This window comes from Crocuta crocuta, unplaced genomic scaffold, assembly GCF_008692635.1.
Source record: "Crocuta crocuta isolate KB4526 unplaced genomic scaffold, BGI_CrCroc_1.0 scaffold260, whole genome shotgun sequence".
Lineage (NCBI taxonomy): Eukaryota > Metazoa > Chordata > Mammalia > Carnivora > Hyaenidae > Crocuta > Crocuta crocuta.
The window spans coordinates 7,777,606-7,804,044 of NW_027527525.1; the positions used below are offsets into that span (position 1 = coordinate 7,777,606).

The window sequence follows — 26,439 nt, forward strand, 5'->3', positions numbered from 1 at the left end:
TTTTTTTTTTTTTTTTTTTGAGTTTTCCCTGGGGGCACAGCTTCCTTCAAAACTTTCTCAAGTTGGTGGCCATCTTCCCTGTCATTCTCCACAACTTCTGTTCCTGGTCTTGGAGAATGTTTGTCTTTTTCCCCCTACTGCCTCTAAAACCATGTCTCTGCCCTCCTCCCTGCAAAACTGCAGCTCTTCGATGACCAAAAAGGCTACATACCCTGCTATGGCACCTCCTGTCTTTCCTGCTGCTTTGCTTTAACATTTTGGTAGATACCAGATTCCAGAAGAATGAATTAGCTCTTTAGTCACTGTTTAAAGAACCTCAAATGCACTGACATTACCACCTCCTTACTTCTTACCTCTCATGTCCTCTCCTCTCTTTCCCCAGGTTGGATTTCCTGGTCAGGATCTCTAGCTTCTACTGTGTATGCTTCGCTCCTATCGCCCCCTCTCTCCCTCTTGTCATACCTGTCTGGCAAAAATCTGTAAAGATCAAACTCAACCCTCTCCTTACTCTATGCCTCCACCTGGGCAGGTGAAATTTCCTGGAGAAAAAGACACAATGGAAGTTGCCAGTCTTACTTAAGAGCCTAAGTGGTACTTCACAGAGTAGTAAGAGGAGATTTTTCTACCCTTGGAGCTCACTTTTCATAGTTTTGCTTTTTGCATGATCAGTACCTCCTTTTTCCTCTGCACCCTCAGCTTGTGACCTCATTTCTTGAGAGAATAGAAACAGATGAGAAAACACAAGGACAACTTCTTTCCTACTGCCAAACCCGCCAGCCTCCGTGTGTTGTGTCCACATACGCTTCCTCTGCAGTCCCTCCTATACAGTGCGTGAACCGGCCCCGCCCCTAAGGCCAATCCTCCTTCTGCACTGGATCCATCCCTCGGGCCTTACATAGAGGTATATCCTCTAGTTATCTTTTTCTCCCTTGTGCTATTCATGTCTCCTTACCTGCTGGATTATTCCCACCGATATGTGGTATGCTGTGGTACCGCTCATCTTAAAAAACAACCACCACCTACCGGACTCTCTGCCCTCTGCTCTCCTTCACAAGAAACTCCTTTTAAAAGTACTATTTATATTACTTCGTCTCCCATTTTCCTTAAGCCGGTGGGATCTTAACCCGCTGACATCCATTTTTCTACATTCAGTGGTCAGTTATCTTGTTCACTTGGCCTGTTAGCACTGTTTCACACTGTAGATCACTTTCTACTTGAAACACACTGTTTTTTTTTTCCCTTCTCTCCCAAGGTAGCTCCTTTTCTGTGTCTTTTGCTGATGTCTCCCTGTTCTTCCCAATCTTTAGATGGAGCGTTCTAGGACTCCATTCGTGACCAGCTTCTCTTCTGTTTATGTTTTTTCCTTGGTGCCGTCATCTAGGCCTGAATTTAAATTTATTTAATTTTTTAATTTTTATTTATTTTTGAGAGCAAGAGAGACTGAGCATGAGTCGGAGAGGGGCACAGAGAGAAGGGGAGACACAGAATCTGAAGCGGGCTCCAGACTCTGAGCTGTCAGCACAGAGCCCGAGGCAGGGCTTGAGCTTATGAACCGTGAGATCATGACCTGAGCCGAAGTCATACACTTGACCAATTGAGCCACCCAGGCGCCCTCGCCTGAATTTAAATTTAAAGACCTACTAATTTTTATCTTCACACTTGATCTTTTCCCTGAGCTCTAGTTTCTCTTATCTAGCTGCCTAACGAACATTTCTACGTGGATATCTAAGAGGAATTTTAACCTGACATGCTAACAACAGAGCAGTGGCTGCCCCTTGTCCTAACCCCGTCTTCCACATCTCAGTCAACAGCACTACCGTTTGTCCGGTTACTCAAGCGAGAAGTCCGGTTGTCTTTTTCTTCTCTCACCGCCTGGTTTAAACTATGAGCAAATCCTAATGGGTCATCTAGTACCTGCTTCTGAATTGGTCTCCCTACTTCTACTTTTTCCTCTTCCCCTCTCCTCCTTTTCAAACTTTTTATTTTAGAAAACATTCAAAAGTGATAATATAAGGAACCCTCCATGTAGTCATCATTCAGCTTCCATAATCAACTCATTGCCTCCATTCTTTATAATCCAGATCACATTCTGCTTTTCCATTCATTAAAACCCTCCTAGGGGCTTCCCTTTATCCTTAGGATTAAATCACGATTGCTTTCCATGTTCTTTAAGGCCCTGTATGATCTTGCCCTTGCTCCCTTCTCCAGTTCATGTTATTTTGTTCCATTCATAGCCTTCTCTTTGAGGTACAGAAAAGGAAGCTAAGGTTGAGGGAGGGTAGGTAACCTAGGCAAGCACACACAGGTAGCCTGTGATCCAGGGTCTCTGTGTCTAGACCTTCCTCTATCCCATGGCTTGTATTTCTAATTTAGAGGCCGTGTGATAGAATGGGGCAAAAAAGGGACTCAGGAGGCATGGAGACTGGCAGCAAAATTTGATTCCATCCTTTGCTACCTGAGCTAATTTCCTCATATCTAATGTGGGGTTAAATTATAAATTACTTTTACTCTTTCTGTGAAGGTCAAACGAGATAATACATGTAATGTACCTAGTTCAAGTAAGGCTGAGTAACCACTCCCTACCCTATTTCTCCCACAAACACATCCTTATGCTTGCTGGAAAGATGAATTTAGACAAGAAAGAGAGAGATAACTAGCACTGTGAATATTATGTTCCCCAGCACATTCATGCTATTCACTTTTTTTTTTTTTTTTATTGTTCCTACAGAGATTTGTGTGGAGAGAAGCAAACCATAGGTACATTACTCACTAAATACTCTCGCTCTTCAATACAAAATGGTGTTAAAGTTTATAACTCGAGAAGACCCACTTAAAAGAACAACAGTCTTTGGGACTAAAGTTCCTTCATAAAGTTGATGGATATAAGAAAAAGATTCTTTCATGTATTTGTATTCCAGACTTTAAAAAACACACTGCCTTGAGGCATTTTTCTCCTCATCTCTAAGCGGTTTGCAACTACTGCTCTTTTTTCCCCTTAAATGTAGTTGGGCATTTCTATATCTTTCAAGTTATGTTTGCGTTATGAATACAGTGTAAAGGACAAAAGGAAGTGGTGTTTACTAGATTTAGAATACCTCTAGAGTCTACATATTTTATTTATAGAAAAAGAGTTTTGCATTTTTTATATTTGAAATTGCATTTCTTTCATTAGGATTTGATTTTCTAATCATTAACAAATTTAAAGGCTTTTTCAAAGAGCTAAATAGTAATAGTTACCTAGAAGAGAAATTATTTATTCACTTAAATGTCATTTCTCAAGTGATTTCGCCTCTACTTTCAACATTCCATGAAAACAGGGTGTCGCTAGATGTTCTGTTATCTAAATTGCACTGATGAAATTGGCTTGGTAATAGCTCCTGTGTTGCCTGGCTGGTGTAGACATGCACTTTGGGATGAAACTGACTTGATCCTCAATCTTATGTGAAGATTACTAATAGAGCAGTTTATATTCTATAATGGGTAAAACTGACACAGCTAATACTGGAAAACTACAGGTAATTTCTAGTTGGTTTTGGAATGCTAGATAAAAGTTGCTTTATAGTTTTATTTCCTAATTTGTATTCATTTAGACCTAAGTTCAAATTAATTTTTCCTTAGCTAATAAACTTGTCACCAGGTCAGTTTGAGGGGTTAGGCCAAAGTTAAATCTGATTCCAGGTTAAAAAAAATTATTAATCCTCAATTACCTGAGATTTAACTGTTAATGGAATTTACAATTGTTCTGTTCTCTTGTACATGAACTGCAAGTTACCAATGGCTTCAAAATTCTTGTCTTTTCAATAAATGTTTTGTATCGGTGTGAATTGTTTTTGCTTTTTAAAGTACTGAGGCCGCAGTACCTAGTGAGGACTCTCGGGTTTAAGTTAGACTACCTGGGGTCTAATTACGTGTTTTCCAGCTTAAATCACCGGGGCCCAGTGAGTTCATGGTATCTTGTTAACACAGCAAACCAGCAAGACACCCCCCGCCCCACTCCTGGTTTCCTGTATCCCTGGTTACTAACACCCCCACCAACCCCTGTCCCGTTCTTCGCAAACCACTATGTATTTGTGGCCTAGTCCCGAAATTTTCAACCGTTCTCTCCCACCGCACACCCGTGGTAACGCAAACGCAAGCCCCTCAAAGTTATCGCGCAAGCCCCGCCCCCTGGCCCAAAACTTCCGGCTCCCGCCCGCGCCGCCGTTCCACTTCCGCTGACGCCAGAGGTTAGAGGTGACAGGCAAGATGTCGGCTGACGGTGGCTTTGAGCGGCTGCTGAGAAGAGCATCTTCGTGACCAGCTCTGCAGAAGCGGCTGAAAGGAGCCGACTCGGCGGAGCGAGTTTGAGGCGGCGGCAGCGGGGCCGGGGCCGGGGGTGGGCGCCGGAGCAGCCCCGGCCGCTGGGCATGACTGTCGGGAGCGTGGCGGAGCGAGGAGTGGGAGGCGCCGGAGGCCGGTGATCCCCCGCATCCCCCGGGAAACCGGGAAGCCGAGCTCGGTGCGAGCGCTTCATGCCGCCAACTGGTTTAGAGCCCGCCAGAATGAACAGGAAGAAGGGAGACAAGGGCTTTGAAAGCCCAAGGCCGTATAAATTATAAGTATTTTCCCATCTTCCTTCCCTCTTCTAGCTTTTGTTCCTATTGATCATACTTTGTGATGCTTGAAGCTGCCTTTGTGAGCCTGGAAAAGCTAGTAGGACGTTAGAACCCACTCACTGTGATGGAAATGGTGTTTGTAGGGCATCGTGTATGGTTTTGAATGAGTGTTATTCAACAGATTACCCCTTGCAGGTTAATAGGTATTTTTCTTTTTTTTTAATGTATTTTTTAAGTGTTTATTTTGAGAGAGAGAACATGAGCAGGGTGAGAGGGAGAGGTAGAGTGGGGGGAGAGAGAGAGAGAGAAAGAGAGAGAGCGAGAATCCCACGTAGGCCCAGCGCTGTCAGCACAGAGCCCCACGGTGGGGCTCAGTCTTACAGTGAGATCGTGACCTGAACTGAAATCAGGAGTCTGACGCTTAACAGACTGAGCCACCCTGGGGCCTGATTGTGTTTTTTTAAAAGTAGGTAGCGTTTTTTTCCCCGGAGAAATCTTTTTCCATTGGTTCTGCTCAGTTTAAAAAATGCAATTACCTTAGTGTGCAGGATTTTAAAGTGAAAGATTAAGTATCATGAGCTGCTTATTCCTCACGTATAGAATAGAATAGAATTATGCTTTCATTTAATAATAAAAGTACTTTTTTTTTTTTTAATATACAACCCATCAGGTCGTCTGCATCAACAACATAAACTTCCAGAGAAAGTCGGTTGTGGTGAGTATATTTTCAACAATTATAAGCAGTAACAGGTCACCTTGACAGTATTTAGAAACTTTCACTTCCAGATAACTGTTTCAAGAATAGGTAAGATTTGGGATTCCGATATGTATGACTCTAGGCGCATTGCCTTGATGTGACACTGGCTGCCTCCTCAATTCTCCCTTTTTTCTTTCTTCCCCCCCGCCCCTCCCTCCTGTTAACATTTTATTCCATTTAATCAGTTGTGGAGTGTGAAAGTCCATATTAAGCATTTTAGAATTGTGAAAGAAACAAGAATAAGCCCATAGTGAAATTTCTTAATGTGAAAAAAAAATTAAGGTTAGTGGTCTCATTGACTTGACTTGGCTGCTAACAGGCCAGTTTTGTTTTATAATTCTTGGCCTCGTTTAGGTGGATTGCTTTTTAAAGTTGTAGGTAAGGTGTTTGCAATCTAGTAAACACTACCCCACCCCTTGGCTATGTATAGATTACATATATATCCTTGGCATATGGAAATGTTTGGCTACTTAAGGACTTAATTTGGGGGGAACTCATAATAAATAGACAAAATCAGCTGTTTAGAGGTATCTGATGGCATGAATTTCCCCTGGAAACTGTTACCCATGTATTCATATGTTTACTTAAGATGAGCTATATAGGCAAAAAAATGGAACCTCTTCATAGGAATCATAGACCCCTTAAAGGTTCATTAAGTCCCATCTCCTCATTTAAGAAATTTCTCCATCAGTATTCCTTATGTATGATTACCGATGACCCTTGCATAATATAGGGGTTGGAGTCCCGACCCCCTGCACATTCAAAACTATAGGTATAACTTTTGACTTTTCAAAAACTTAACTACTGATATCCTATTGTTGACCAGAAATGTTATCAATAACATGAAATCGATTAATACATCTTTGATATGCTTATTATATACTATATTTTTATGATAAGTAAGATGGAGAAAGAATGTGTTAAGAAAATCATAAGGAAGAGAAAATGTATTTATAGCACTGAATTGTATTTAACAGGACAAAATCCACATATAAGTGGGCCTGTGCAGTTCAAACCTGTGTTTACCTTGTGCTTCATGGAAGGATACTTTAGGTGTGTTGTGTTATATGGATTGGTAGGGAAGATAGGAGAATTAGGGAGTTTAAGCCCTAAAGGAAGATGACAACAGTGAAAGTGTATAGAAATAAAGTTGATACGGTTGACTGAATTACAGTGAACATTTATTGAGTATATACTATGTATGACCTTTCTTAATGTGTATGACCTCACTTAATCTTCACAATAACCCCATGAAATAGATACTCTTTTAATCTTATTTTATAATTAAAGCAGCTGAAAGACTGCAGACTAAGTAACTTTTTTCAGGGTGTAAAGTTAGCCAGTGATTGATTAAAATTTTTTTTAATAATTAGTTTTGAGAGAGAGACAGACAGACCCAGAATCCAAAGCAGGCTCCAGGCTCCCTGCTGTCAGCACAGCGAGTTTAGGGCTCAGACTCACAAGCCGTGATATCATGACCTGAGCCGAAGTCGGATGCTTAACTGATTGAGTCACCCAGGCACCCCCATTTTTTAATTATAGATGATCTAAAAGTCACCTTCAACTCCTTTCTGTCTGTTGTTTCCCCTCTCCACCTCCTCCACCCCTGCCAAATTGAAAGATGGAAAGAAATTGCAGATGACTTTTGCTAAGAGTGTTAAGAAGGAGTTGTGAATGATTTTTGGGTTTCCCGCTAGAAAAATTGGTTGGATGGTGTATGGGTTAGGGCCCCAAAAGGAAATAAGCAGCATATTCATGTAGGTTAATTGAGAGAAAGAAGTAAAAAGAGTATTTAGAAGAAACAGTGTTAAGAGAAACCAAGAGATGGTGGTGCACACGAGGTTAACAACAAGGGATAGTTACTGCTGCTAACCCTGAAAGAACAAAGGAAGGGAGAAGTTACTAGAACCTATAGTAGGTGGCAGAAAGAGTCACCATACCAAAGGTGTGGCCTTTGGTAGAAGAATGAAGCTGCTGCCTCCCTTTGCTGGATAGCAAAGAACCTGCAGAGATAAATGTAATGGGCTCATTTTCCTTCCCCTCACAATTTTCTCCTTGTGCTTCCTGTTTGACCATCCCAACCAGAAGCTGAAGGGCTGGTGCCCAGTTAATGCAACTCCTGGGGTGTGGAATGGATTAGGAGGGGCAAGAGGCGAATATCTAGAACAGCCTACGCATTTTATCCCCGAACCATCCTTTCTTGTTTTTTGTTGAGATGAAAAGCTACTGTGTTCCCAACACAGGGGACTTAATGAAGTCTTATCCACTATCGCAGAGGTTGGCAATGGCCGACTATCTATTTTTGTAACAGGTTTTATTTGAGTACAGCCACACCCATTTATTTATATACTGTCTAAAGTGCTTTGAAGCTACACTGGCAGAGTTGAGTACCTGTGGCAGAGACTGTGTGGCCCACAAGAAAAAGTACCAGTCCCTCACCTAATGAATTCACATGAGGATATGGCCGCTCAGCTCTATCACCAGTATCTTTCATACAAAATAGTGGAAAGAAAAATGGGTAAGAGAAAGTGAAACTTAATTGTGAGAGCCACTGTTTTCTTTAGCAGCCTTGAGTCAAGGCTGAAGTTGATATACACAGCTGCATTATTCTTCCACTCATTCCATTTTTCCTTTATCTTCTGCCACCGCTTCTGTTGGTCTGACCTAGACCTTCATTCCTGTAGGATCTGCATCCTTGCTTGTCCTGTCTCTATTGGGTTCTTGCAGTTTTCCATTGATTAGTACTATTGGTTGAGTGACCCTAACATGCATTCTGTGAATCTCTGTGGACTGCATATGTAATCGTTGTCCTTACTATGTAGCAGAACCTTAGTTCCTATTTAATAATTGGGATTAGTCATTCTAGTCAGTATAGTTACCTCTTGTTGGTTCCATAACATGAGGAACCTAGAGTGGTCAAGTGACAGTCTCAGCTTCTAATTTAATGGGACCATGATTATGTGCCCTGGGTGGATGCATTTTTCTGTTGGCCACACATACCTAATGAATACAAGGTTACAAAGATAGCAAAAATTCCTTCTGTGGGTTTTTTTTGTGTGTGTGTTTTTTTTTTTTTTGATGTAATAGTGAGAGTAGTCATTCCAACTTTTACCTTTCGGTTCTCAGATCCGTTTTGGCTGTGGAGAGATGACTCTAATCTATGGAGAGATGTCTCCTAGTTAAGACCGCATCCCGTTGCAGGTCTCTCAGTTGGTGCTGTAACTAAGCCTTTAGCAGTTGATCATGCCAGTGCTTCTGGATGGTTGGGTACAAGATAAACCTAGTAAATTTGTATGTTAGAACCCATCACCACACTTTCCTATACACTTAGTTGGAGGTATGTAGGCGATAATACAGTAATATGTAAGATTTTCTGTAAGTATGTTGTGGTTAGGGAAGGAAAATCTAGAATGTGTCTGTTCTTGTAAGGGCATATCATGTTCTTGATATGAGCTGTCTGATGCAGTTGTTTTCCTACCAAGTGATTGACTGGTCCTTGCAGTACGATATTGGATGCTTAGTATGATCCTCTACTGTTGGTAGTGGGCGCTCAGCAGTGGTGGTAGTCAGATCATCCTTGGTGTGTGTGTGTGTTGGGGTAGGGGAGTCCGTGTTGGGTTCGTGCACAGCCTCCATTCTGCCTCCATGACCACTTTATATATTGAACAGGTGACTAGGGAAAGAATCTTTGACATCTCCTTCATCTTGCCAGTTGTTTTTTGAGGGTCCTTTCTGCTGTAGATGCCCTCTGATGGTCATTTATGTGATAACATGGATATTTTCACATTATACTTGTTCTGAGAAATCCATTAATAGACATCTTCTATTTTTAATCTTTTTAATCTTCTATTTTTAATCCTGAGAAGTTTGTTCTTTCCAGGTTCCTAACCAGCATATTAGCAGTTGCCCATGGATCAGTGTAATTGTATACTTCAGGTCATCTCTACTTCTGCAAAGAGTGTATAGCCAGGCATATTTCCTAACATTCTGTCTGACGTAGGACTTTCTTCCACTGTCTTGGAAGACAGTGGCATTTTTTTTTTAATTACTTATTTTGAAGAGACAGAAGACCGAGCACGAGTTGGGGAGTAGCAGAGAGAGAAGGAGACACAGAATCTGAAGCAGGCTCCAGGCTCTGAGCTGTCAGCACAGAGCCCGATGTGGGGCTCAAACTCACAGACCACGAGATCGTGGCCTAAGCTGAAGTTGGATGCCTAACCGACTGAGCCACCCAGGCGCCCCAACTTCAGTGGCATTCTGATGGTAGCTTCCATCCACTTCCAGCTGATCCTAGCATCCCGTGCACTTATTCATAATTCAGGCTTGTACTTTGTTCTATTCTATTAACTGAGCAAAGGGAACTCTCCTTGAGGCCAGAGGTGTAAGTTGAGGGAGAGGTAGAGAAGCAGTAGAGGAAGTCTTAGTGGATTCTGAGCACCTGCTCATGCTGTTGCCTGTACTTTATGAACCTGCTTGGGCCTGGTTCAGATGTGTTGTCTGTTTAAAAGTAGAAAACTGCTGCACATGCCCAGTTTTGTTTCTCAGAGCTTTATATTTACACTCAGTTTCATCATGGTCATTTCAGGTAACATAGTCTTTGGGAATCCCATGGTCATGTGTTGCGTTTCTACTGAAGGGTCTAGTAGCAAACCAGGAGTTACTTTGCAAATGGAATATAGTTGGTGACAGAAGAGGTTGTGGTCTTCCTTTCAAATCTCAGGAATTTGCACTGTCATTCTATTGGAAAAAGCCAGAGTCTGTACAGCATCTCTGTCTGCAATGGGCATTTCAAATACCATAGGATCTGCTGAGTCATAAAGCCCAAATAGCAGGGCAGCTTGAACCACAGTCTGGCCATGCTGCAGAGTGTTTTCTTGGTCTGGACCCCTCTCAAAGCTGACAGCCTAACAGTTTGTCTAGTAAGCCCAAATGCATATATTGCCTCCACAATTCAAAGACGACCACCAAGTTTTGTGTCCCTTCCTCCTCCTCCCCACCTTAGTGATCAGTACAGAATAAAGCAACTTATTTTTCATTCGGAAGGAATATTTTTATATGCCTCAGAATACCGGAACCATAGAAGCTTTGTTAATGTGACAGGCCCCTGAACTTTAATGGGATTTAACTTTCATCCTCTGCCATCCATGTTTTTTATTAAAACATTTGGATAACTTCCTCTTCTTTTCCCAACAGGTCCAGTTGGCATAATGTTGTCCATGTAATATACTAGTATAATTCTTTATGGGCTCTCTTANTATTGTCAAGTTGGTTTCCGTATAACACCCAATACTCATCCCAAAAAGTGCCCTCCTCCATACCCATCACCCCTTTTCCCCTCTCCGCCACCCCCATCAACCCTAAGTTTGTTCTCAGTATTTAAGGGTCTCTTATGGTTTGCCTCCCTCCCTCTCTTTAACTATTTATTTTTCTTCTTCCCCTCCCCTATGGTCCTCTGTTAAGTTTCTCCTGTTCCACATATGAGTGAAAACATAGGGTGTCTGTCTTTCTCTGCCTGACTTCACTTAGCATAACACCTTCAAGTTCCATCCACTTTGCTACAAATGATCAGATTTCATTCTTTCTCATTGCCATGTAGTATTCCATTGCATAGATAAACCACATCTTGATCCATTCATCATTTGGTGGACATTTAGGCTCTTTCCATGATTTGGCTATTGTTGAGAATGCTGCTGTGAACACTGAGGTACGTGTGCCCCATGCATCAGCACTCCTGTATCCCTTGGGTAAATTCCTAGCAGGGCTCTTGCTGAGTCTTAGGGGAGTTCTATTGTTAATTTTTTGAGGAACCTCCACACTGTTTTCCAGAATGGCTGCAGCAGTTTACATTCCAACCAACGGTGTAGGAGGGTGCCCGTTTCTCCACATCCTCGCCAGCATCTAGAGTCTCCTGATTTGTTCATTTTAGCCACTCTGACTGGCATGAGATAGTATCTTGGTGTGGTTTTGATTTGTATTTCCCTGATGATGAGTGATGTTGAACATCGTTTCAGGTGTCCGTTGGGCATCGGGATGTTGTCTTTGGAGAAGTGTCCATTCATGTCATCTGCCCATTTCTTCATTGGATTATTTGTTTTTCAGGTGTGGAGTTTGTTGAGTTCCTTACAGATTTTGGATACGTTTGGATACCCTTTATCCAACATGCCATTTACAAGTATCTTTTCCCATTACATCTGTTGCCTATTTTTATTGATTGTTTCCTTTGCCATGAAGAAGCTTTTTATCTTGATGAGGTCCCAGTAGTTCATTTTTGCTCTTGATTCCCAGTCGAGGGACTTTTTGACTATATTTTGATTGAGCAGGAGAGTTGGTATAGTTTTTTAGGTGACAGTGAAGGCATTTTGATGATTTGAAAGCAACCTGTGTGGGGTTTTTTTTCTGATGAGAATTTTTTGGGAAAAACGGATTTGTTTGCTAATTAGCTATGATACTGGGTACCAAGAGCTATGCTGATTTGCTGCAGTAAAACTACTACATCTATAATTGTGGTTTTGATTGACAGATTTGTGATGATTCACCATCATTCTTCAAAACCTTGACTTTTGCATTGGCCAAATAAGTGAGTTAAATGAAGATGTAGTAAGCATCTTTCAAATATTAGAGGGCACTAATCTCTGCAGTCCCTCAAGGGATGTCTAGTTGCTTTGATTTACTATCTTGGGGAAGGGAAATGGACACTCTAGTGGTGTCCACTTAGCCCTTTCACAGTAGTTCTCACTACATTGCTTAGAGAACAAGTATGGGGATTTGCCGGTTACTAAATACATGCTATATTTTCTAGGACTGGGAAAGTAAGCATGAGTTCTACTCTGAAATAGACTTGGGCTGTTATCCCCTTTAGTACTTGACCTCCAAAGACTTCCAGTATGACTACTAGACTATGGTAAGGTTTTGGGACTCCAAGGATTGTCAGTTTAGAATCAATATAAGATAACTCCAGTACAAGGGCAAAAATTTGTTCATTGGAGTATGATGTAGATCTCAGGATTTTAAAGAATGATACATGAGACTTGAACGTGATTATAGGCACAGGGGAAAAAAATCCTGTAATTGTAGGATAGGGTAGTTAATAGGACAGGATTTTTGAGAATACTGCAGAGTATGGCGACCAGTGGAAGGATGATTTTTGAAGAGTAGGGAAAGATAGCTGCATGTAGCTGAAGGGCAGGAGAATCGGTCGTTGGCAGAAGAGTGGTTGAAATTAAGGATCTGCATTAAATAGAGAGGAAAGTAGCCATAAAAATACCAGAAAGGATTGTAATAAGAAACGGGAGGAGGTCCAGGAGCAGCAGGACTTCATGTGGTTGAACAGGAAGACTGGGGGAGAAGTAACAAGAGGGACAGAAGGGTAGGCATTGTGGACACGCAAGTCTAAAATGTCAGCATGGAAGTAATTGTGAGCAGGGTTGATGTATCTTTCGGAGTGTGATCTTGATTGCTGTCCTGTAATAGAAGTGAAGATTGTAGGAAATAAAGTCAAGGAAGTTTGAAGCAAGGTTACTGTATGGATCGGGTATATCTACATTCAGATCACTTAGAGTTATGGCAGAGATGGGTTAGAAATGGAGCGTATGAGCCTTCAGTGAACATTGGGGAATTTGGGAGATAGTCATGAAAATGATTAGAGGGTGGTGGACCTGTATGGAATGACTATAAAGGAAAAGAAAGAGAAAAGAATAATAAAAACCGTTCTTATTTTTTTTTTTTTGGCAAACAGTTTTATCTCCTTTAATCCCCACTGCAATCTCAGAAAAATTCTATTTAAAAAATAAAAATTATTGCCCATTTACAGCTGTGAAAACTGAGGATTAATTTATCCCGGGTTACATAGCTGGTAACTAAGAGAAGTATTTTTATTTTTATTTTTTTTTAAATAGTTTATTGTCAAGTTGGTTTCCATATAACACCCAGTGCTCATCCCCACAAGTGCCCTCCTCCATGCACATCTCCCCCCCCTTCCCCTCCCACCACCCCATCTGCCCTCAGTTTGTTCTCGGCATTCAAGAGTCTGTCATGGTTTGCCTCCCGCCCTCTCCCCCACTGTTTTTCCCCTTCTTCCCCCCCATGGTCCTTCATTAAGTTCCTCCTAATCCTCCTATATGTGCAAACATACGGTATCTGTCCTTCTCTACCTGACTTATTTCGCTCAGCATAACACCCTAAAGTTTCATTCCTTTTTGCTACAAATGGCCAGATTTCATTCTTTCTCGTTGCCATGTAGTAGTCCATTGTATAGAAAAACCACATCTTCTTGATCCATTCATCAGTTGATGGACACTTAGGCTCTGAAAGATGTCTGGTATGATTTTAAGTGCTTTCCATGTATTGCTCAGTTGTCAAACCACAGAAGATAGGTATTATCATTATTCTTGCTTTACAGATGAGGAACTAGACACTGAGAGCTAGGTAATTAACCCAAGACCATACACTCACTCACTGAGTGGTAGAGCTTGAATTTGAATGGAGACAGTTTGCCTCTAGAACACATACTTTTTTTTTTTTTTTTTTTTTAGTTTGGTTTAGTTTAGTTTAAGGATAGAGTGTGCAAGGGAGAGGGACAGAGGAAGAGAGAATGAATCCCAACACAGGGCTCACTCTCACGACCCTAGAGTCAGACTCACCCAACTCAGCCATCCAGGCACCCTGTAAACCATACATTTAATAATGACATAATACTGCCCTTACTCTTACAGCATACGCTATATTAAATTCTGTGAGTAGTCTAGAGTAGCATATGAAACTAAAAGGTTTTCTGTTTTCTCCTCTCCTAATTTATAGTGAATGAAAGAATAAGTAGCTTCTTGTCAAAGGGGTTTCAGGAGACATTTTATCTAAGGCTAGAAGGTAGAGAAGTTTTTGAAAAGGTTGAAGGGCACAGGAGAGGTTATTTAGAATAGGATAGGAAGGTGGTCAGCTATGAAGTGGTTGGGAGGAAAACAAGGAGCAAGCAGAAGAGAGTAAGTGAGAGTTTAGATGACCAAGAGCTGGCAGTAATGCCAGTGCCCAAGGCTGACAATGGAGGTTTGTGGAAGTTAATGGGTCTGAATGTTGCAGGCAGATAGAGGTTAGGGCTCTAGGTGGTGTCAGAGACCTGATGATACAAGGAGACTGGGCTTTCCTTGTCTTCATGAAACATGCTCCATTCACTGGAGAAAACCGAATCCTGTTCTTCTTTCTCACCCATGTAAGCTAACTATTGACTGAAAGCACTTTCCATCATCTTTTCTATTATAGTACACTTTTGTTGTTTTGATTCTGCTTGCTTGCTTTCACCTGATCCAAGCTTGTTAATGCAGATTGGTCATTGGATTGCTAAGAGGCTAATTAAAAGAATTTTGGTCTTTTCCCTGCCAGTTGCTAATAGTTTATATCTTAAACACAGAACTTTCATTAACAGTATTTTGGCCTCTGTTCTTTCTGTTCTTATTTGCTACCACGTAGATCTGTGTTAGTCTAATTTATGGATGTGTGGCTCTCTTCTTATTTGGGAAGCGGAGGGGAAAAGAGCTGCAGAATCTCTATGCTTTTGGGCAGTTCAGCTGAATGTTTTATTAAAAAAAAAAAAAAAAATCCTTGCATATTAAAGCCCTGTACAAAAAACATGGTATAGTAGGACTCCACTGGAATCCTTTGGATATAGGTTTGAATGTTAGTTCTCCACTTAATTAATTATATTAATAGTCTTAATTTCATTGACTTATTGTAAAAAGTATAAGGTAGTACTTTTTTCAGTTATTAGTGGGATTTTAGAGAACTTGTGAATGTATCTAGTATAATGTCTGCTGTGCAGTAGCGCTCACTAAATAGTAACTGTTAGAATTGTGCTACTTGAGCTCTCTGTGGTTGCTGCCTGTTTCATCTTCACCATTCCTGTTGCAGCTTCTAAATTTTCCTGTTCAGTTTGTAGCCCTTGAAATGTTACTATTTCATGACCTCCCACATTTCATACTGGAGTACACCAGTTTTTTTACCCATCATATGTCCAAAACCGCTGGATATATATGCCATGTTCCATTGGCCCATCTTTCCCATTTGATTCCCATCTTGGAAGGCCATGTTCTTTTTACCCACTAATCTGGTTTTGATTCTTTCTGCTCTTTTTTTCCTTCTTCCCTATTTGAGTTCCAGCCTGTCTAGAAATCCTTATATTTGAGAGTAGTGAGTCCTTATACTTTTTTCTGGCAGATGGTCCAGTTTTCACTAATGGTGAATGTGAATCATCAAGAAGATAAAGTATATATAATTCATGCCTGTTCATTTATTAGGACAACAGGGTTTGAAATGAAGATTCTCAGAGAGCCCTGACATGTATGTAGCTATTTGGGATTCTGTCTCTGGAGTGTAGTAGAAATAGTAGTATAAATAAGTATAAGTAGTAGAAATAAAAATATTCTAAAGCCTGCCAATCTTAATTATAATGATGTTATTATTCTTTATCTTTGCAGGGATTCGTGGAACTGACTATATTTCCCACCGTTGCAAACTTGAATAGAATCAAGTTGAACAGCAAACAGTGTAGAATATACCGAGTAAGGATCAACGATTTAGAAGCTGCCTTTATTTATAATGACCCAACCTTGGAAGTCTGTCACAATGAATCAAAACAGTAAGTTGTATACCTTAAAAGTTGAAATTTCCAACAGCTATATTTTCCCTATTTTATTGGATTTTTTTTCAAAATACTTGTCTTAGATTATTTGGTTCCAATTATTTGCATATTTGTTTCAAGAAATTTTACTAGCTGTGCCCACCAAAGTAAGTGACTGTTTCCTTTCTTCAGGTTACAGTTTTGAAGTATTATCTTGAGAATTTTAAATAAATTTTTAAATTATTTTTCTACTTTTAACATTTTTAAAAAATACTTCATTAACATCAAAACAAATGGGTTAGGTGGTTGCTGTAATCCTCAGGCCAAAGACTACTTTTAAAATATTTTATAAAATACTTTGACTTCCTTTGACTGTCATATAAAAATACTGTGTCTTAAATACCTCTTCACTTTAAATATTACGTCTACTGAGATTACTTCTGTTTTTTATCAGTAAACATGCTGTTATGAACAGTTTTGTGTTCTACTCTTTCATTTAAATACTTTGTCTCCACTTTTCCACACATGATAGGCTTCACTTTCTATATTTTTATGGTCAGATAATATTTCATTTACTCAGTATACTGTAGTTTGCATGATTGTTTTCCAGTTGTTTGGCATATGTACGATTTCCAGCTTTTGAGATCATAAGTAATGTTAAGTGAATATTTTGGCATAGATAAGGTTTTTTATTTGAATTATTCCCTTAGGCAAATAGGATTACTTATTATTCTTAAGGCTCTTCTTAGTATTTTACTTCATTGTGCCCAGTAACATTTGTATTAATTTAAGTACTGTGAAGTATGTTTGAGGGCACTTGGTTTTTTAAAGTTTAGAAAGCACTGGATTGGATCATGATTCTGTGTTTTGGACTAGGGTATCAAACCTTCATTATAAACTCTTTTTAGTCAAGATATTATTTTAACTAATGGCTGGCTGCATTAAGGCAGCAATTCTCAAAGTGTGATTTCCAGATGAGCAGCATCAACATCACCTGGAAACTTGTTAGAAATGCAGATTCCCAGGCATTGCCTTAGATCTCATCAGAAACTGGGGATATGGTCCTGCAATTTGTGTTTTGTTTTGTTGTGTTTTGGGGGTTTTTTGGTGTTTTTGTTTTCAAAGATTTTATTAAGTAATCTCTACACCCAATGTGGGGGTCCAGCTTATAACCCCGAGATCAAGAGTCACGTGTTCTACCAACTGAGCCAGCCAGATGCCCCCTGCAGTTTGTGTTGTAACTAGTGTGTCTGGTGATTCTGAAAGAGGGTGATGCCTATGAATCATTGCCTTAAGGGATTAGGGGGTTGAGAAAGGAGGCTTATCTTTAGATATATTTTTGGTCCCAATTACAATTGGGTTTAGAATCTTTCAGGTAAGAGAAAAGAAAATGCTGTTGGAAAAATACGGGTAATCTCTGAATTACTCTTGTAACTTCTCATTTCACAAAGGTGAGTTGTTGAAATTACATTGCTTTTCAGCCACACTTGTAGAACTCATTTAAAACCTCTTCCTACAAAATCAACTTCATCCTCTTCCCCCCAGGGGAAAAAAAAAATGACCTACCCTTAGAGTAGTAAATATATTACCAATAATGCATGGATAGGGCACTTGTAAAAGAGCAGGTAGGAAAGCCATTGCCTTGCTAGAGCCCAGAATAGCTCCGCAGTTGACATTAGAACTCTGCATTTGATGACAGGGCGAGCAGGCTCTCCGTGTGCCAGTCACAGAACAGAGTCTGCATGTTCGCTTTACCTCTTGTTTCTACTCCGGTCTCAGAGAGTGTAATCTGTGGCGGTGCAGTGACCAGAACGATGGGCTCCACATCCGTGGAGGAAGCAAGCTTTTACTTTTTGCCTTGTTTTGAAGTGATCCTATCCCCTAAGATTTTTCTGTAGTGATAGGGAAGATGCTTCATCACTAACAGTGTTATAATGAAAGAAAAAGAAGGTATAAATGGGAGTCTTTTCAAAGGTTAGGTTAGGAAATTGGGAAAGATAGAATATATTTAAATTTTTCTTTTCAGTTAGAAACAGCTCTTTTAGCCATGGTCACTTTGCTCACTACCCCTGCTTTTCTTCCAAGTTCTAGGATCTTGATTTCTTTTTAAGAGAGATGACATTAGTTATTTTTTGCTGGTGTTTATTATCTGATTTGTTTAAAAGAGGATTTGAGGTTGGTTTTAGAATTTTAGTAGACAACAGTTTTAAAATGTAGCTAATGGAATTAGCATAAAGAGTGAAAAAGTGTAGAATAGTGGGTACACACTATTAATTTATTGCACAATTGTTATAGGAAGACTGTAGATTCAGTTTTGATGTTTCTGGTTGCCATACCAAAGAGGAAACACTCATTTATATGATTGATAAGACACAAGATAGAAGATACTGATAATTCAGAAGAAATACTGCTTTTCTTAGCAGTTACACGTGAAAAATCTCTTATCTGAAAGACATTATTTTTAGAGAACTTTGGGAAAGGCAGATACTTAAGATACACTTAAAGATACACTTTAGTGTGTCCCTAGATACTTCTGTTGCCTTTTTTGTTTCTAAAGTAATTTTCTTTAATAAACCAATAAAATTTATGCTGTGGCTGAAACAAATTAAGTATAGCAGTTTTGAAATAGAAAGTTAAATTCTGTGATAAAATTTGATCTTAATACATACGAGAATGCCCTAACATTCAAAGAAGTAATACACTACTTAATCACATTTTCTTATTTGTTTTAAAGTTAAGATGCCAGGCCCTCCTGTTTTTAACAGAAAGGGTCTGCTTACCTTGGTTGAGATTCAGCATCTTTGAACTGCAGAGGGAATGTAAGGAAGAGAAACATTTAGATAAGAGACTGAAAGACATTTCTACCTATTTTACCTAACCAAACACTAGTGGAGTTGTTAAATTACCTGTGCAAGTAATTAAACCCCCCCACTTTTTTTTTTTTTTAATATAACAGCTATTGAGGCACTTGTTCATGCATTCTCTCCTTTCTCTCTCTCTCTTTTTTCTTTTTTTGGATTATTGTCTGCCAGTAAAATAATTTCAGCACTTTCTCTAAATATATTTTGTGTTTGAATCTTCTGTATTGTAGATAAATTATAGTTTGCCCAATAGGAGCTTTTTAGTTCACTTTGTTTTGTTGCTGCATTTTTCTCAGAATAAAATAAATAGAAACTTTCTCAGAACCTGTTTCTTTGGATGGATAGTCTACAGTCCTGACATCTCTTTCCTTTGTTTCTTTTTCATCCCTAGATAGACTTTGCCATATTGAGAAGATCTTTTTTTTTTTGCTTGAAAAGCCTCAGTGTTCCCAGATTCCAGTAATCAGTTTAATTCCTGTCTTCAGTATTCAGTTCCACTAAGGAGTGGCACTAGAAATGACCAATATTGAGATATAAATAAAGTATCTATTGAGCGATTAGAATGATTTTTAGAGTAATTGGAGTTGATTTTTTAATTGCTATTTTTAAAAAACATTTTGTAAGTCCTATATTTTAATACAGACTTATATACTACATAGAGGTTTTAAATGTTATTTTGCTAATATTATAGAGTCAAAGTAGCTGATTCCTTTACTAGTTATGATTAAATAATTATATTTTAACTCAGCCCCAATGCCTCACTACTAGTTGTTTTTAGTAGTGTTGCTCAGGGTTAATTTGTCGTAGGTGGAGGAACATTTGGATTAATTGTTCCGTGCATAACAGAAGAGCCATTTTGTCCCATTTTGTTCTATAGCTTGAAATACAGTAGCCTTTCACAGATGGCTGCTTCGAGTAGTTCACTCAAGTTTGAGCTTGAGTGAATCCCCTAGACTTTTTCATAGACAACCCTGTTAAAGTAGAGTTTTCTTCAAGAATCCTTGTTTGATAGTATTATATCAGATGTTGTTTTAATTATTTTTAAAGAGTCATCTTTATTAATTTTGGTATTAGCTTCACTTTTGGAAAATGGGTTTTCCTGCCGGCTTGCTTTTCTTTTTTCTGTGTGCAAACTCTCAGAACCAAAGAGAAGAGAAACCAAATATTGACATGGATATAGAGTAGCTAGAACTTTCAAACACTGCTAATAGGAATGTAAATTGAGTATGAATATATGCATACTCTGTAATTCGTGTAGGTCTCACTCCTAATATATACTCATTAAAAATGTGCTTATATGTTCACCAAAAATTATGTACAACATTGTTCGCAGAACATTTGTAATAGTCAAAACTGGAAATTACCTGAAGACTCATCAGTGCTAGAAGATAGATTGTGGTATGTTCTCATACCACTGGAATTCTAGATAGTGGCAAGATCAATGACCAACAGCTACATGCAGCAGTATTTCTGGATCTCATAAACTAGAGATTAAGTAAAAGAAATCAGACACAAGAGAATGTATATTAAATTCTTAATCTATCACATTAGATGTCAGAATAATGAGTAACCTTGGTGGTGGGAAGTGGGGTTGGCTAGTGGTTACAAGAGGGCATCTGGGAGGCTGGTAGAGTTCTGCTCATGCTCTGCACGCTGGCTCCTTTTGTTCTGTGAGCTGTATAGTTAGAGCATATATAATTTTCTGATGTGTATTATACTTCCATGAATATTGTTAAGAGAGAGAAAAAGTTCACAAATAATTGGATCTTAAGCTTTGCAAAATCTGCACCTGTAGTTTTAAGAAGTATATGTTGTTGACAAAGTATTAAGAGATTATTTTAATATGGATGTTTATAATAGGTTTTACTGGTTTTTCAATATTTTCTACATTACTTGTCTCTTTTAAGCTTTGTTTCCTTGGGGAGGAGTTGGGGGTTGGAGACTGGGATTGGCGATGGTGGTGTTATAGGACAAGGACACTATTGTTCTGAAAATTGAAAATACTTATTCTAATCTTGTCTTGTAAGTTTTGGCTTTTATGAGGTTATTATGAAAAGAAACATATTTGATTCATATTATGAAAGGAAACACTGAAATCCAAACCATGAGAAGATTGTTCTTCATAACTGGCTTTCCAATAGATTCCACTTAGGATGACTCACCATTTTATTTGGACTACTTTACCTTTTCTCAGGAAATGAGGAGATTAAGTGAGAATAATTTCCCATAAAAAACCTGAGTGGTCTAATATGTAATGTTTCAGTTGGCTTCTTATGTAATGGTTGTTTTTTATTTTTGAATTTCACAGATAACTGGGGGAAATTATGGGTTTCTTCAACTATCTTTCATATTTCATGTTTTTGAAATTTTATTGAAAATAAATTGCAATTTATAGATCTACAAAGTAGTCTTTAAAATTAGATGGTTTGTTAGCTAAGTTCTGTCAAGAATGCAGAGTGACTGGCACTTTTATATATTTCTGGTGGGAATGTGGAATGGTATAGCCATTCTGGAAAACAGTTTGGCATATTCTTGCAGAGCTAAACATATTTTTACCATCTGACTCAGCAGTCCCACTCTTGGTTATTTGTACTACGAAAAGAGAATTGAATTCACATAAAAAGTAATACATGGTTGTTCGTAGCAGTCTTATTTGTGATAGCAAAAGCTGGAAGCAATCCATATCTTCTTGAGAAGCTGAATGAATAAACCGTAAATAACCTGTGGTCCAGTATATACAGTAGAAGACTATTTAGTATAAAAAGAAACAAATTGGTGATGCATGTAATGCTCAAGATGAATTTCAAAGATATACTAGATAAGACAAATCAGCCTGAGAAGGTTGCATTCCAGGGGTGCCTGGGTGGCTCAGTCAGCAAAGCACATGACTTTGGCTCAGGTCATGATCCCACGGTTTGTGTGTTTGAGCCCCGGGTTCTGTGCTGACAGCTCAGAGCCTGGAGCCTGCTTTAAATTCTGTGTCTCCCTCTTTCTCTGCCCCTCCCCTACTCACACTTTGTCTGTTTCTCTCTCAAAAATAAATAAACATTCTGTATGATTCCAAGGGATAGCACAAGGGACTCTTTGGGATGATGGACCTGCTCTGTATCCTGATTGTGGCAGTGGTTACACATGTGTAAGAATTTATGGGAATTACATACCAAAGGAAAGAGAGTTTCCTTTTAAATGATAATTTAAAAAGTATAGATGGTATCGTGTGAAACCTTCATTTTTATTGTGGTCCTGTAGTTTTTACACATTTTACTTTACATGTTTATCTAACAGAAAGAAATTCTTAAAAGTATTAAGAAGTCTGTTTCACTGCTTCCAGAACCCTACGTTGTGTAGTTGTTAAAAGCTATAGTTAGTACGTCCTTCCTAGTCAGTAGAGACATGGGGATAGGAGAAGAATGGCCTCTGTCAGGCTAAGAGGGTATAACTTTAATGTTTTTTAACAGCCTTTTTCCTGTTTTATTTTTCCTATAATCTCTCTGTACTGTATATGAAACTTTTTTTTTTTTAACTAGTTAAAAACTTACTGAGCTAGTGAAATGTGACTAACTTTACTTTGTGGATTCATCTAATGGCCAGATGATCAATATAAAGGTGCTCAGCAAGAGTATGGCTCATGGAGTTGTGTCTTTCATCTTGCTCTTGCTCTTATCATTCCTTGTCTTTTTTGTTTCATCCATTTTTTCCATATTCCTTTAAATAGATTTCAGCGAGGAAATGTAATATGTGTACAGGTGGTCCCCAACTTTAGACATTTCGACTTAACAATTTTTCAACTTTATGGTGGTGCAAAGGTGGTGATATACATTCAGTAGAAACTACTTTAAATTTTAATTTTGATTTCTTTCCCAGGCTAGCAATATGTAGTACCTAATGTGGAGTTGTACAGTGGGCCTCAGCTCCCAGTCAGCCACTCAATCACAAAGCTATATAACCTATATACTTAGGGCAATTCTATACCCATACAACCATTCTGCTTTTCCTTTTGAGTATGCAATAAATGACCTGAGATGTTCAACACTTTATTATAAAATAGGTCTCGTGTTAAATGATTTTACCCAACAGTAGGCTACGATAAGTGTTCTGAGCAAGTTTATGGTAGGCTAGCCTAAGCTGTGATGTTTGGTAGGTTAAGTATATTAAATTCATTTCAGTTACAATATTTTCAACTTATGATGGGATTGTTGGGGAAAAAAACCCATTGTAAGCTGAGGGAGATCTGTATATATCAATATACATTTAAAGTGTTTTTAATGAAATAAAATTGGATGGGAACAGTGTTGTATTATTTTCATAAGACTTCTGTGTGTTGTTTTCATCCAATGGGAAAGAAGGCCACGTAACTATGGAACAGCTATTTATTGATTGCCCCCCTGGCATATAGGAAGTACGGTAGTAAAGCAGCCAAAAGTTCCCCTCCTTCTTTAAGCTTACATTGTCAGGCACTGGGGAGTAAAGGGAAGCAGTATTACATCTTAAGGATTTGATTCCCATCCTAACTTGTTTTAAACGTCTTAATTTATGTCAGATGATAGAGTTTATTGAGCCCATTGAAATTTTTGCCATACTGATGAAGAGTAACTAGTTTTTCAATTCTACATATGTTCCTTTTACTTCTATCAGGAACGTATAGTGGTTTTGGCATTCCAAAATTAAGGAAGGATATCATAATTGTAATAATCACATGGTATTGGCAAATAGGCTATATATGATATTGTATTTATAATTTAATAGATTTTGTCATGATGAATAATAGTTACTTGTCCAAAAAGTATTCTCATAAATTATGTAAAATGATATGATACTTAACAAACAAATGCTACCAAATATTTAAGAAAATACTTGGTGAAATGTCTGACTTCTTATTAAAACAGGCTCTATTTTTTTCCCCCCAGGAGAAATCTAAATTATTTTTCCAATGCTTATGCCGCTGCAGTTAGTGCTGTGGATCCTGATGCTGGAAATGGAGAACTTTGCATTAAGGTCCCCTCAGAGTTATGGAAGCATGTTGATGGTAAAACACCAAAAATATATTGACTATATGATAAAATCATGTTAGACTCAGTGACTGAAAACTTTTACATGAAAATTAATAATGTCATAATTAAGTTGAAATGTACAGAGATTGGAAGCTCTGTTTCCTTAAGATCTCTGATTAATAGGAAAATAGCAATTAAGAGCTCTGACCAAAAGCAACTTATTCACTGTTCTTTTTTTTAAGTGAAAGTTATAAAAACAATTGGATGGAACAATTTGTCAAGAGTTGAGAACCCATGCAATATCAAATCAATTTAAAATTAGAGCATTTTATAGCAGGGAGAATCCTAAAAAAATCACCTGGTTCACTTCCTTTTACAGAAGGACAATCTGAAGTCTAGACAGCAAGTGACCTCCTGAAGGTCACTAAATAGTAGTAGAGGCAGTGCTAGAGCATAGGGTTCCTAACACCCACTCTGCACTTCTGAGCACACTCTTATTGTTTCTAAATCTTTGTTTTCTCTTGGATAAAGTCACAGCCATTATAATTATTATGTATAGCTTGCCTACCTTTATTGAGCCTTATAAAAATTAACCAAGATAAGGAAGTAAGAAATTCTTGTTTTGTTTTTGCTGTTTATTTTTTTTCTTTAATAATGTATTTGGTGAGGGGTTGAGGGTTGCCCAGTTTTGGGGGACTGGCATAGAAGGCTATTACTTCATGTTCAGGGAATGGAGATAGTCCACTTATGGTTGTCATATTTTAAGGGAAATTAAAACAAACCTCTTTTTCATAAGATTAAAAATCTTTTGAAAGCAACATGTACTTGTTATGTACAAATCAATGATAACATAAAAACTACATTACATAAATTCTCAGGTAGCTTTTCCTACTCTCCCCCTATTCCTCCTATTCCTCAAAGTCAACTAGGGTTAACAATGTGGGGGACTTTTTAAGTCCTTTTCAAGTTTTTCATTGATTCATAACTGTCCTTTAATTTCCTATGTGGTAGGTAGTTTTGAACTTTTTTCTTTAGATAGTACATTGTCAAACAAGTTAAGAGGAGGATATGTATGACCTGAGCTATATCTTGGGAGAACACAGCTAGCAGAGACTAGAATTGAGTGGAAGTAAGGACATCAATGGAGGCAGGCTATTGAGTTAATATAGCCTGAGAAAAGGTGAGACCTTAAAGTAGGTTAAGTAGTGTGATTTTTCATTTAAAACTGAGCTTTTAATTCTCTTTTTATGTTTAGTGCCTTGTTATAGAGACCATTGTTACCTTATATATTTACATATCAATGTATATGTATATTTATTTGTTGCAGAATTAAAGGTCCTAAAGATACACATCAATTTTTCTTTGGATCAGCCAAAAGGAGGTCTTCATTTTGTGGTGCCCAGTGTTGAGGGAAGTATGGCAGAGAGAGGTGCTCATGTTTTCTCTTGTGGGTATCAGAATTCCACAAGGTATATTATTCTTATATATTTCAGTTAATTTCATTTTCCAGTTGCATTTTTTGTATGTATATGCAGTACATGTGTTTAGTGTAAATTGAGAAGTATGAGCTTCATCCTCAGGTTTACTTCTTCTGAATCTTGTTCCACTAGTCATTCCTTCTCAGTCCTATGGATTCTCTTTTCTCTTTACTTTTCAAAAAAGAGACTGTTCTAAAATCATCTCAGTTAATTATTTTTTTTAACTTTATACTGAAGTAAAACAGCATATAGAAAATTAAATTGTAAATAGAAAGTTCAGTGAATTTTCATGAGTGAATAACCTATGTAATCCACACTCACATCAAGAAAAAGAACATTACTAGCCTTGCAGAATCCCCCATCCAACTCACTTCCATTTACTACCTGCTCACCTAATATCCTCCTAAGGATGACCACTACTCTGATTTCTAAAACACCGTAGCTTAATTATACATTCTTTTGAGCTTTATATAAATGGAAGTGTATTCATTATGCTCTTTTTGTCTGGCTTTTTTTGTTCAACACTATGGTAGTAAGATTCACCTTCATTATTGTATGTGATTGTAGTTCATTCTTAAAGCTCAGTAGTTCACTATGTTATTGAAATATTATAGTATGCCTATTCTCTTCAGATTGTTATTAATAATTCTCAGATTATTAACTTCTTCAAGCCAAGGATGATGTCTCATACTTCTTTGAGCTGCAGTATTAGGTATAGATCCTGGCATATAGTAAAACCTGACCTTGATAGAAAATGGAATAGAAATTTTGTGTCTGGCGTTACTAGCACTGTTGGAATTTATGTGATGCACCCCAATCCTATTCTCCAAAACTGTTTTCTAATTTATGGATTAGAATCTGAATATTGTGTTTTTATTACAACTTTATTATAAGATTTTTTTTAGTTTCTGGTAATGAATACTACATAAAAATTGACTAATGTGAATATGCAAGTGAAAATAAATTTTAATTTAAAAATTTGAAGCTAAGATTGCCTACCTCTTTCTTAAGGATTTAACTGGCTGTATCATGTGATATATTTTCTTAATATTGCCAAATAATATTTGGAGAAAAGTTTGTTGTTGTTGTTTTTAAAGCTTATTTACTTTTGAGAGAGACAGAGACAGAGTGTGAGTGGGGGAGGGACAGAG

At 38.2% G+C, this 26,439-nt stretch overlaps 2 protein-coding genes across 2 annotated transcripts in view; both read left to right on the forward strand.

Annotated features, from left to right (window-relative positions):
* The window catches only part of DSCC1 (DNA replication and sister chromatid cohesion 1), a 17,519-nt gene extending 13,695 nt beyond the window's left edge, over window positions 1–3,824 (forward strand). The window contains exon 9 of the mRNA XM_077764769.1: window positions 2,729–3,824. Within this exon, the coding sequence (XP_077620895.1) occupies window positions 2,729–2,834 (106 nt within the window). The 3' untranslated portion in view covers window positions 2,835–3,824. The remainder of the gene's footprint in view (window positions 1–2,728) is intronic.
* A 416-nt stretch (window positions 3,825–4,240) lies between these two features.
* LOC144232146 (transcription initiation factor TFIID subunit 2-like) lies at window positions 4,241–25,279 on the forward strand (the record flags this gene model as incomplete). The annotated part of the gene is made up of 5 exons (XM_077764872.1): window positions 4,241–4,594; window positions 5,256–5,310; window positions 15,816–15,976; window positions 23,727–23,845; window positions 25,138–25,279. Coding segments are annotated over exons 1-5 (560 nt in total), but the record flags the coding sequence as incomplete, so codon positions are not given.
* Between the last annotated feature and the right edge of the window lie 1,160 nt (window positions 25,280–26,439).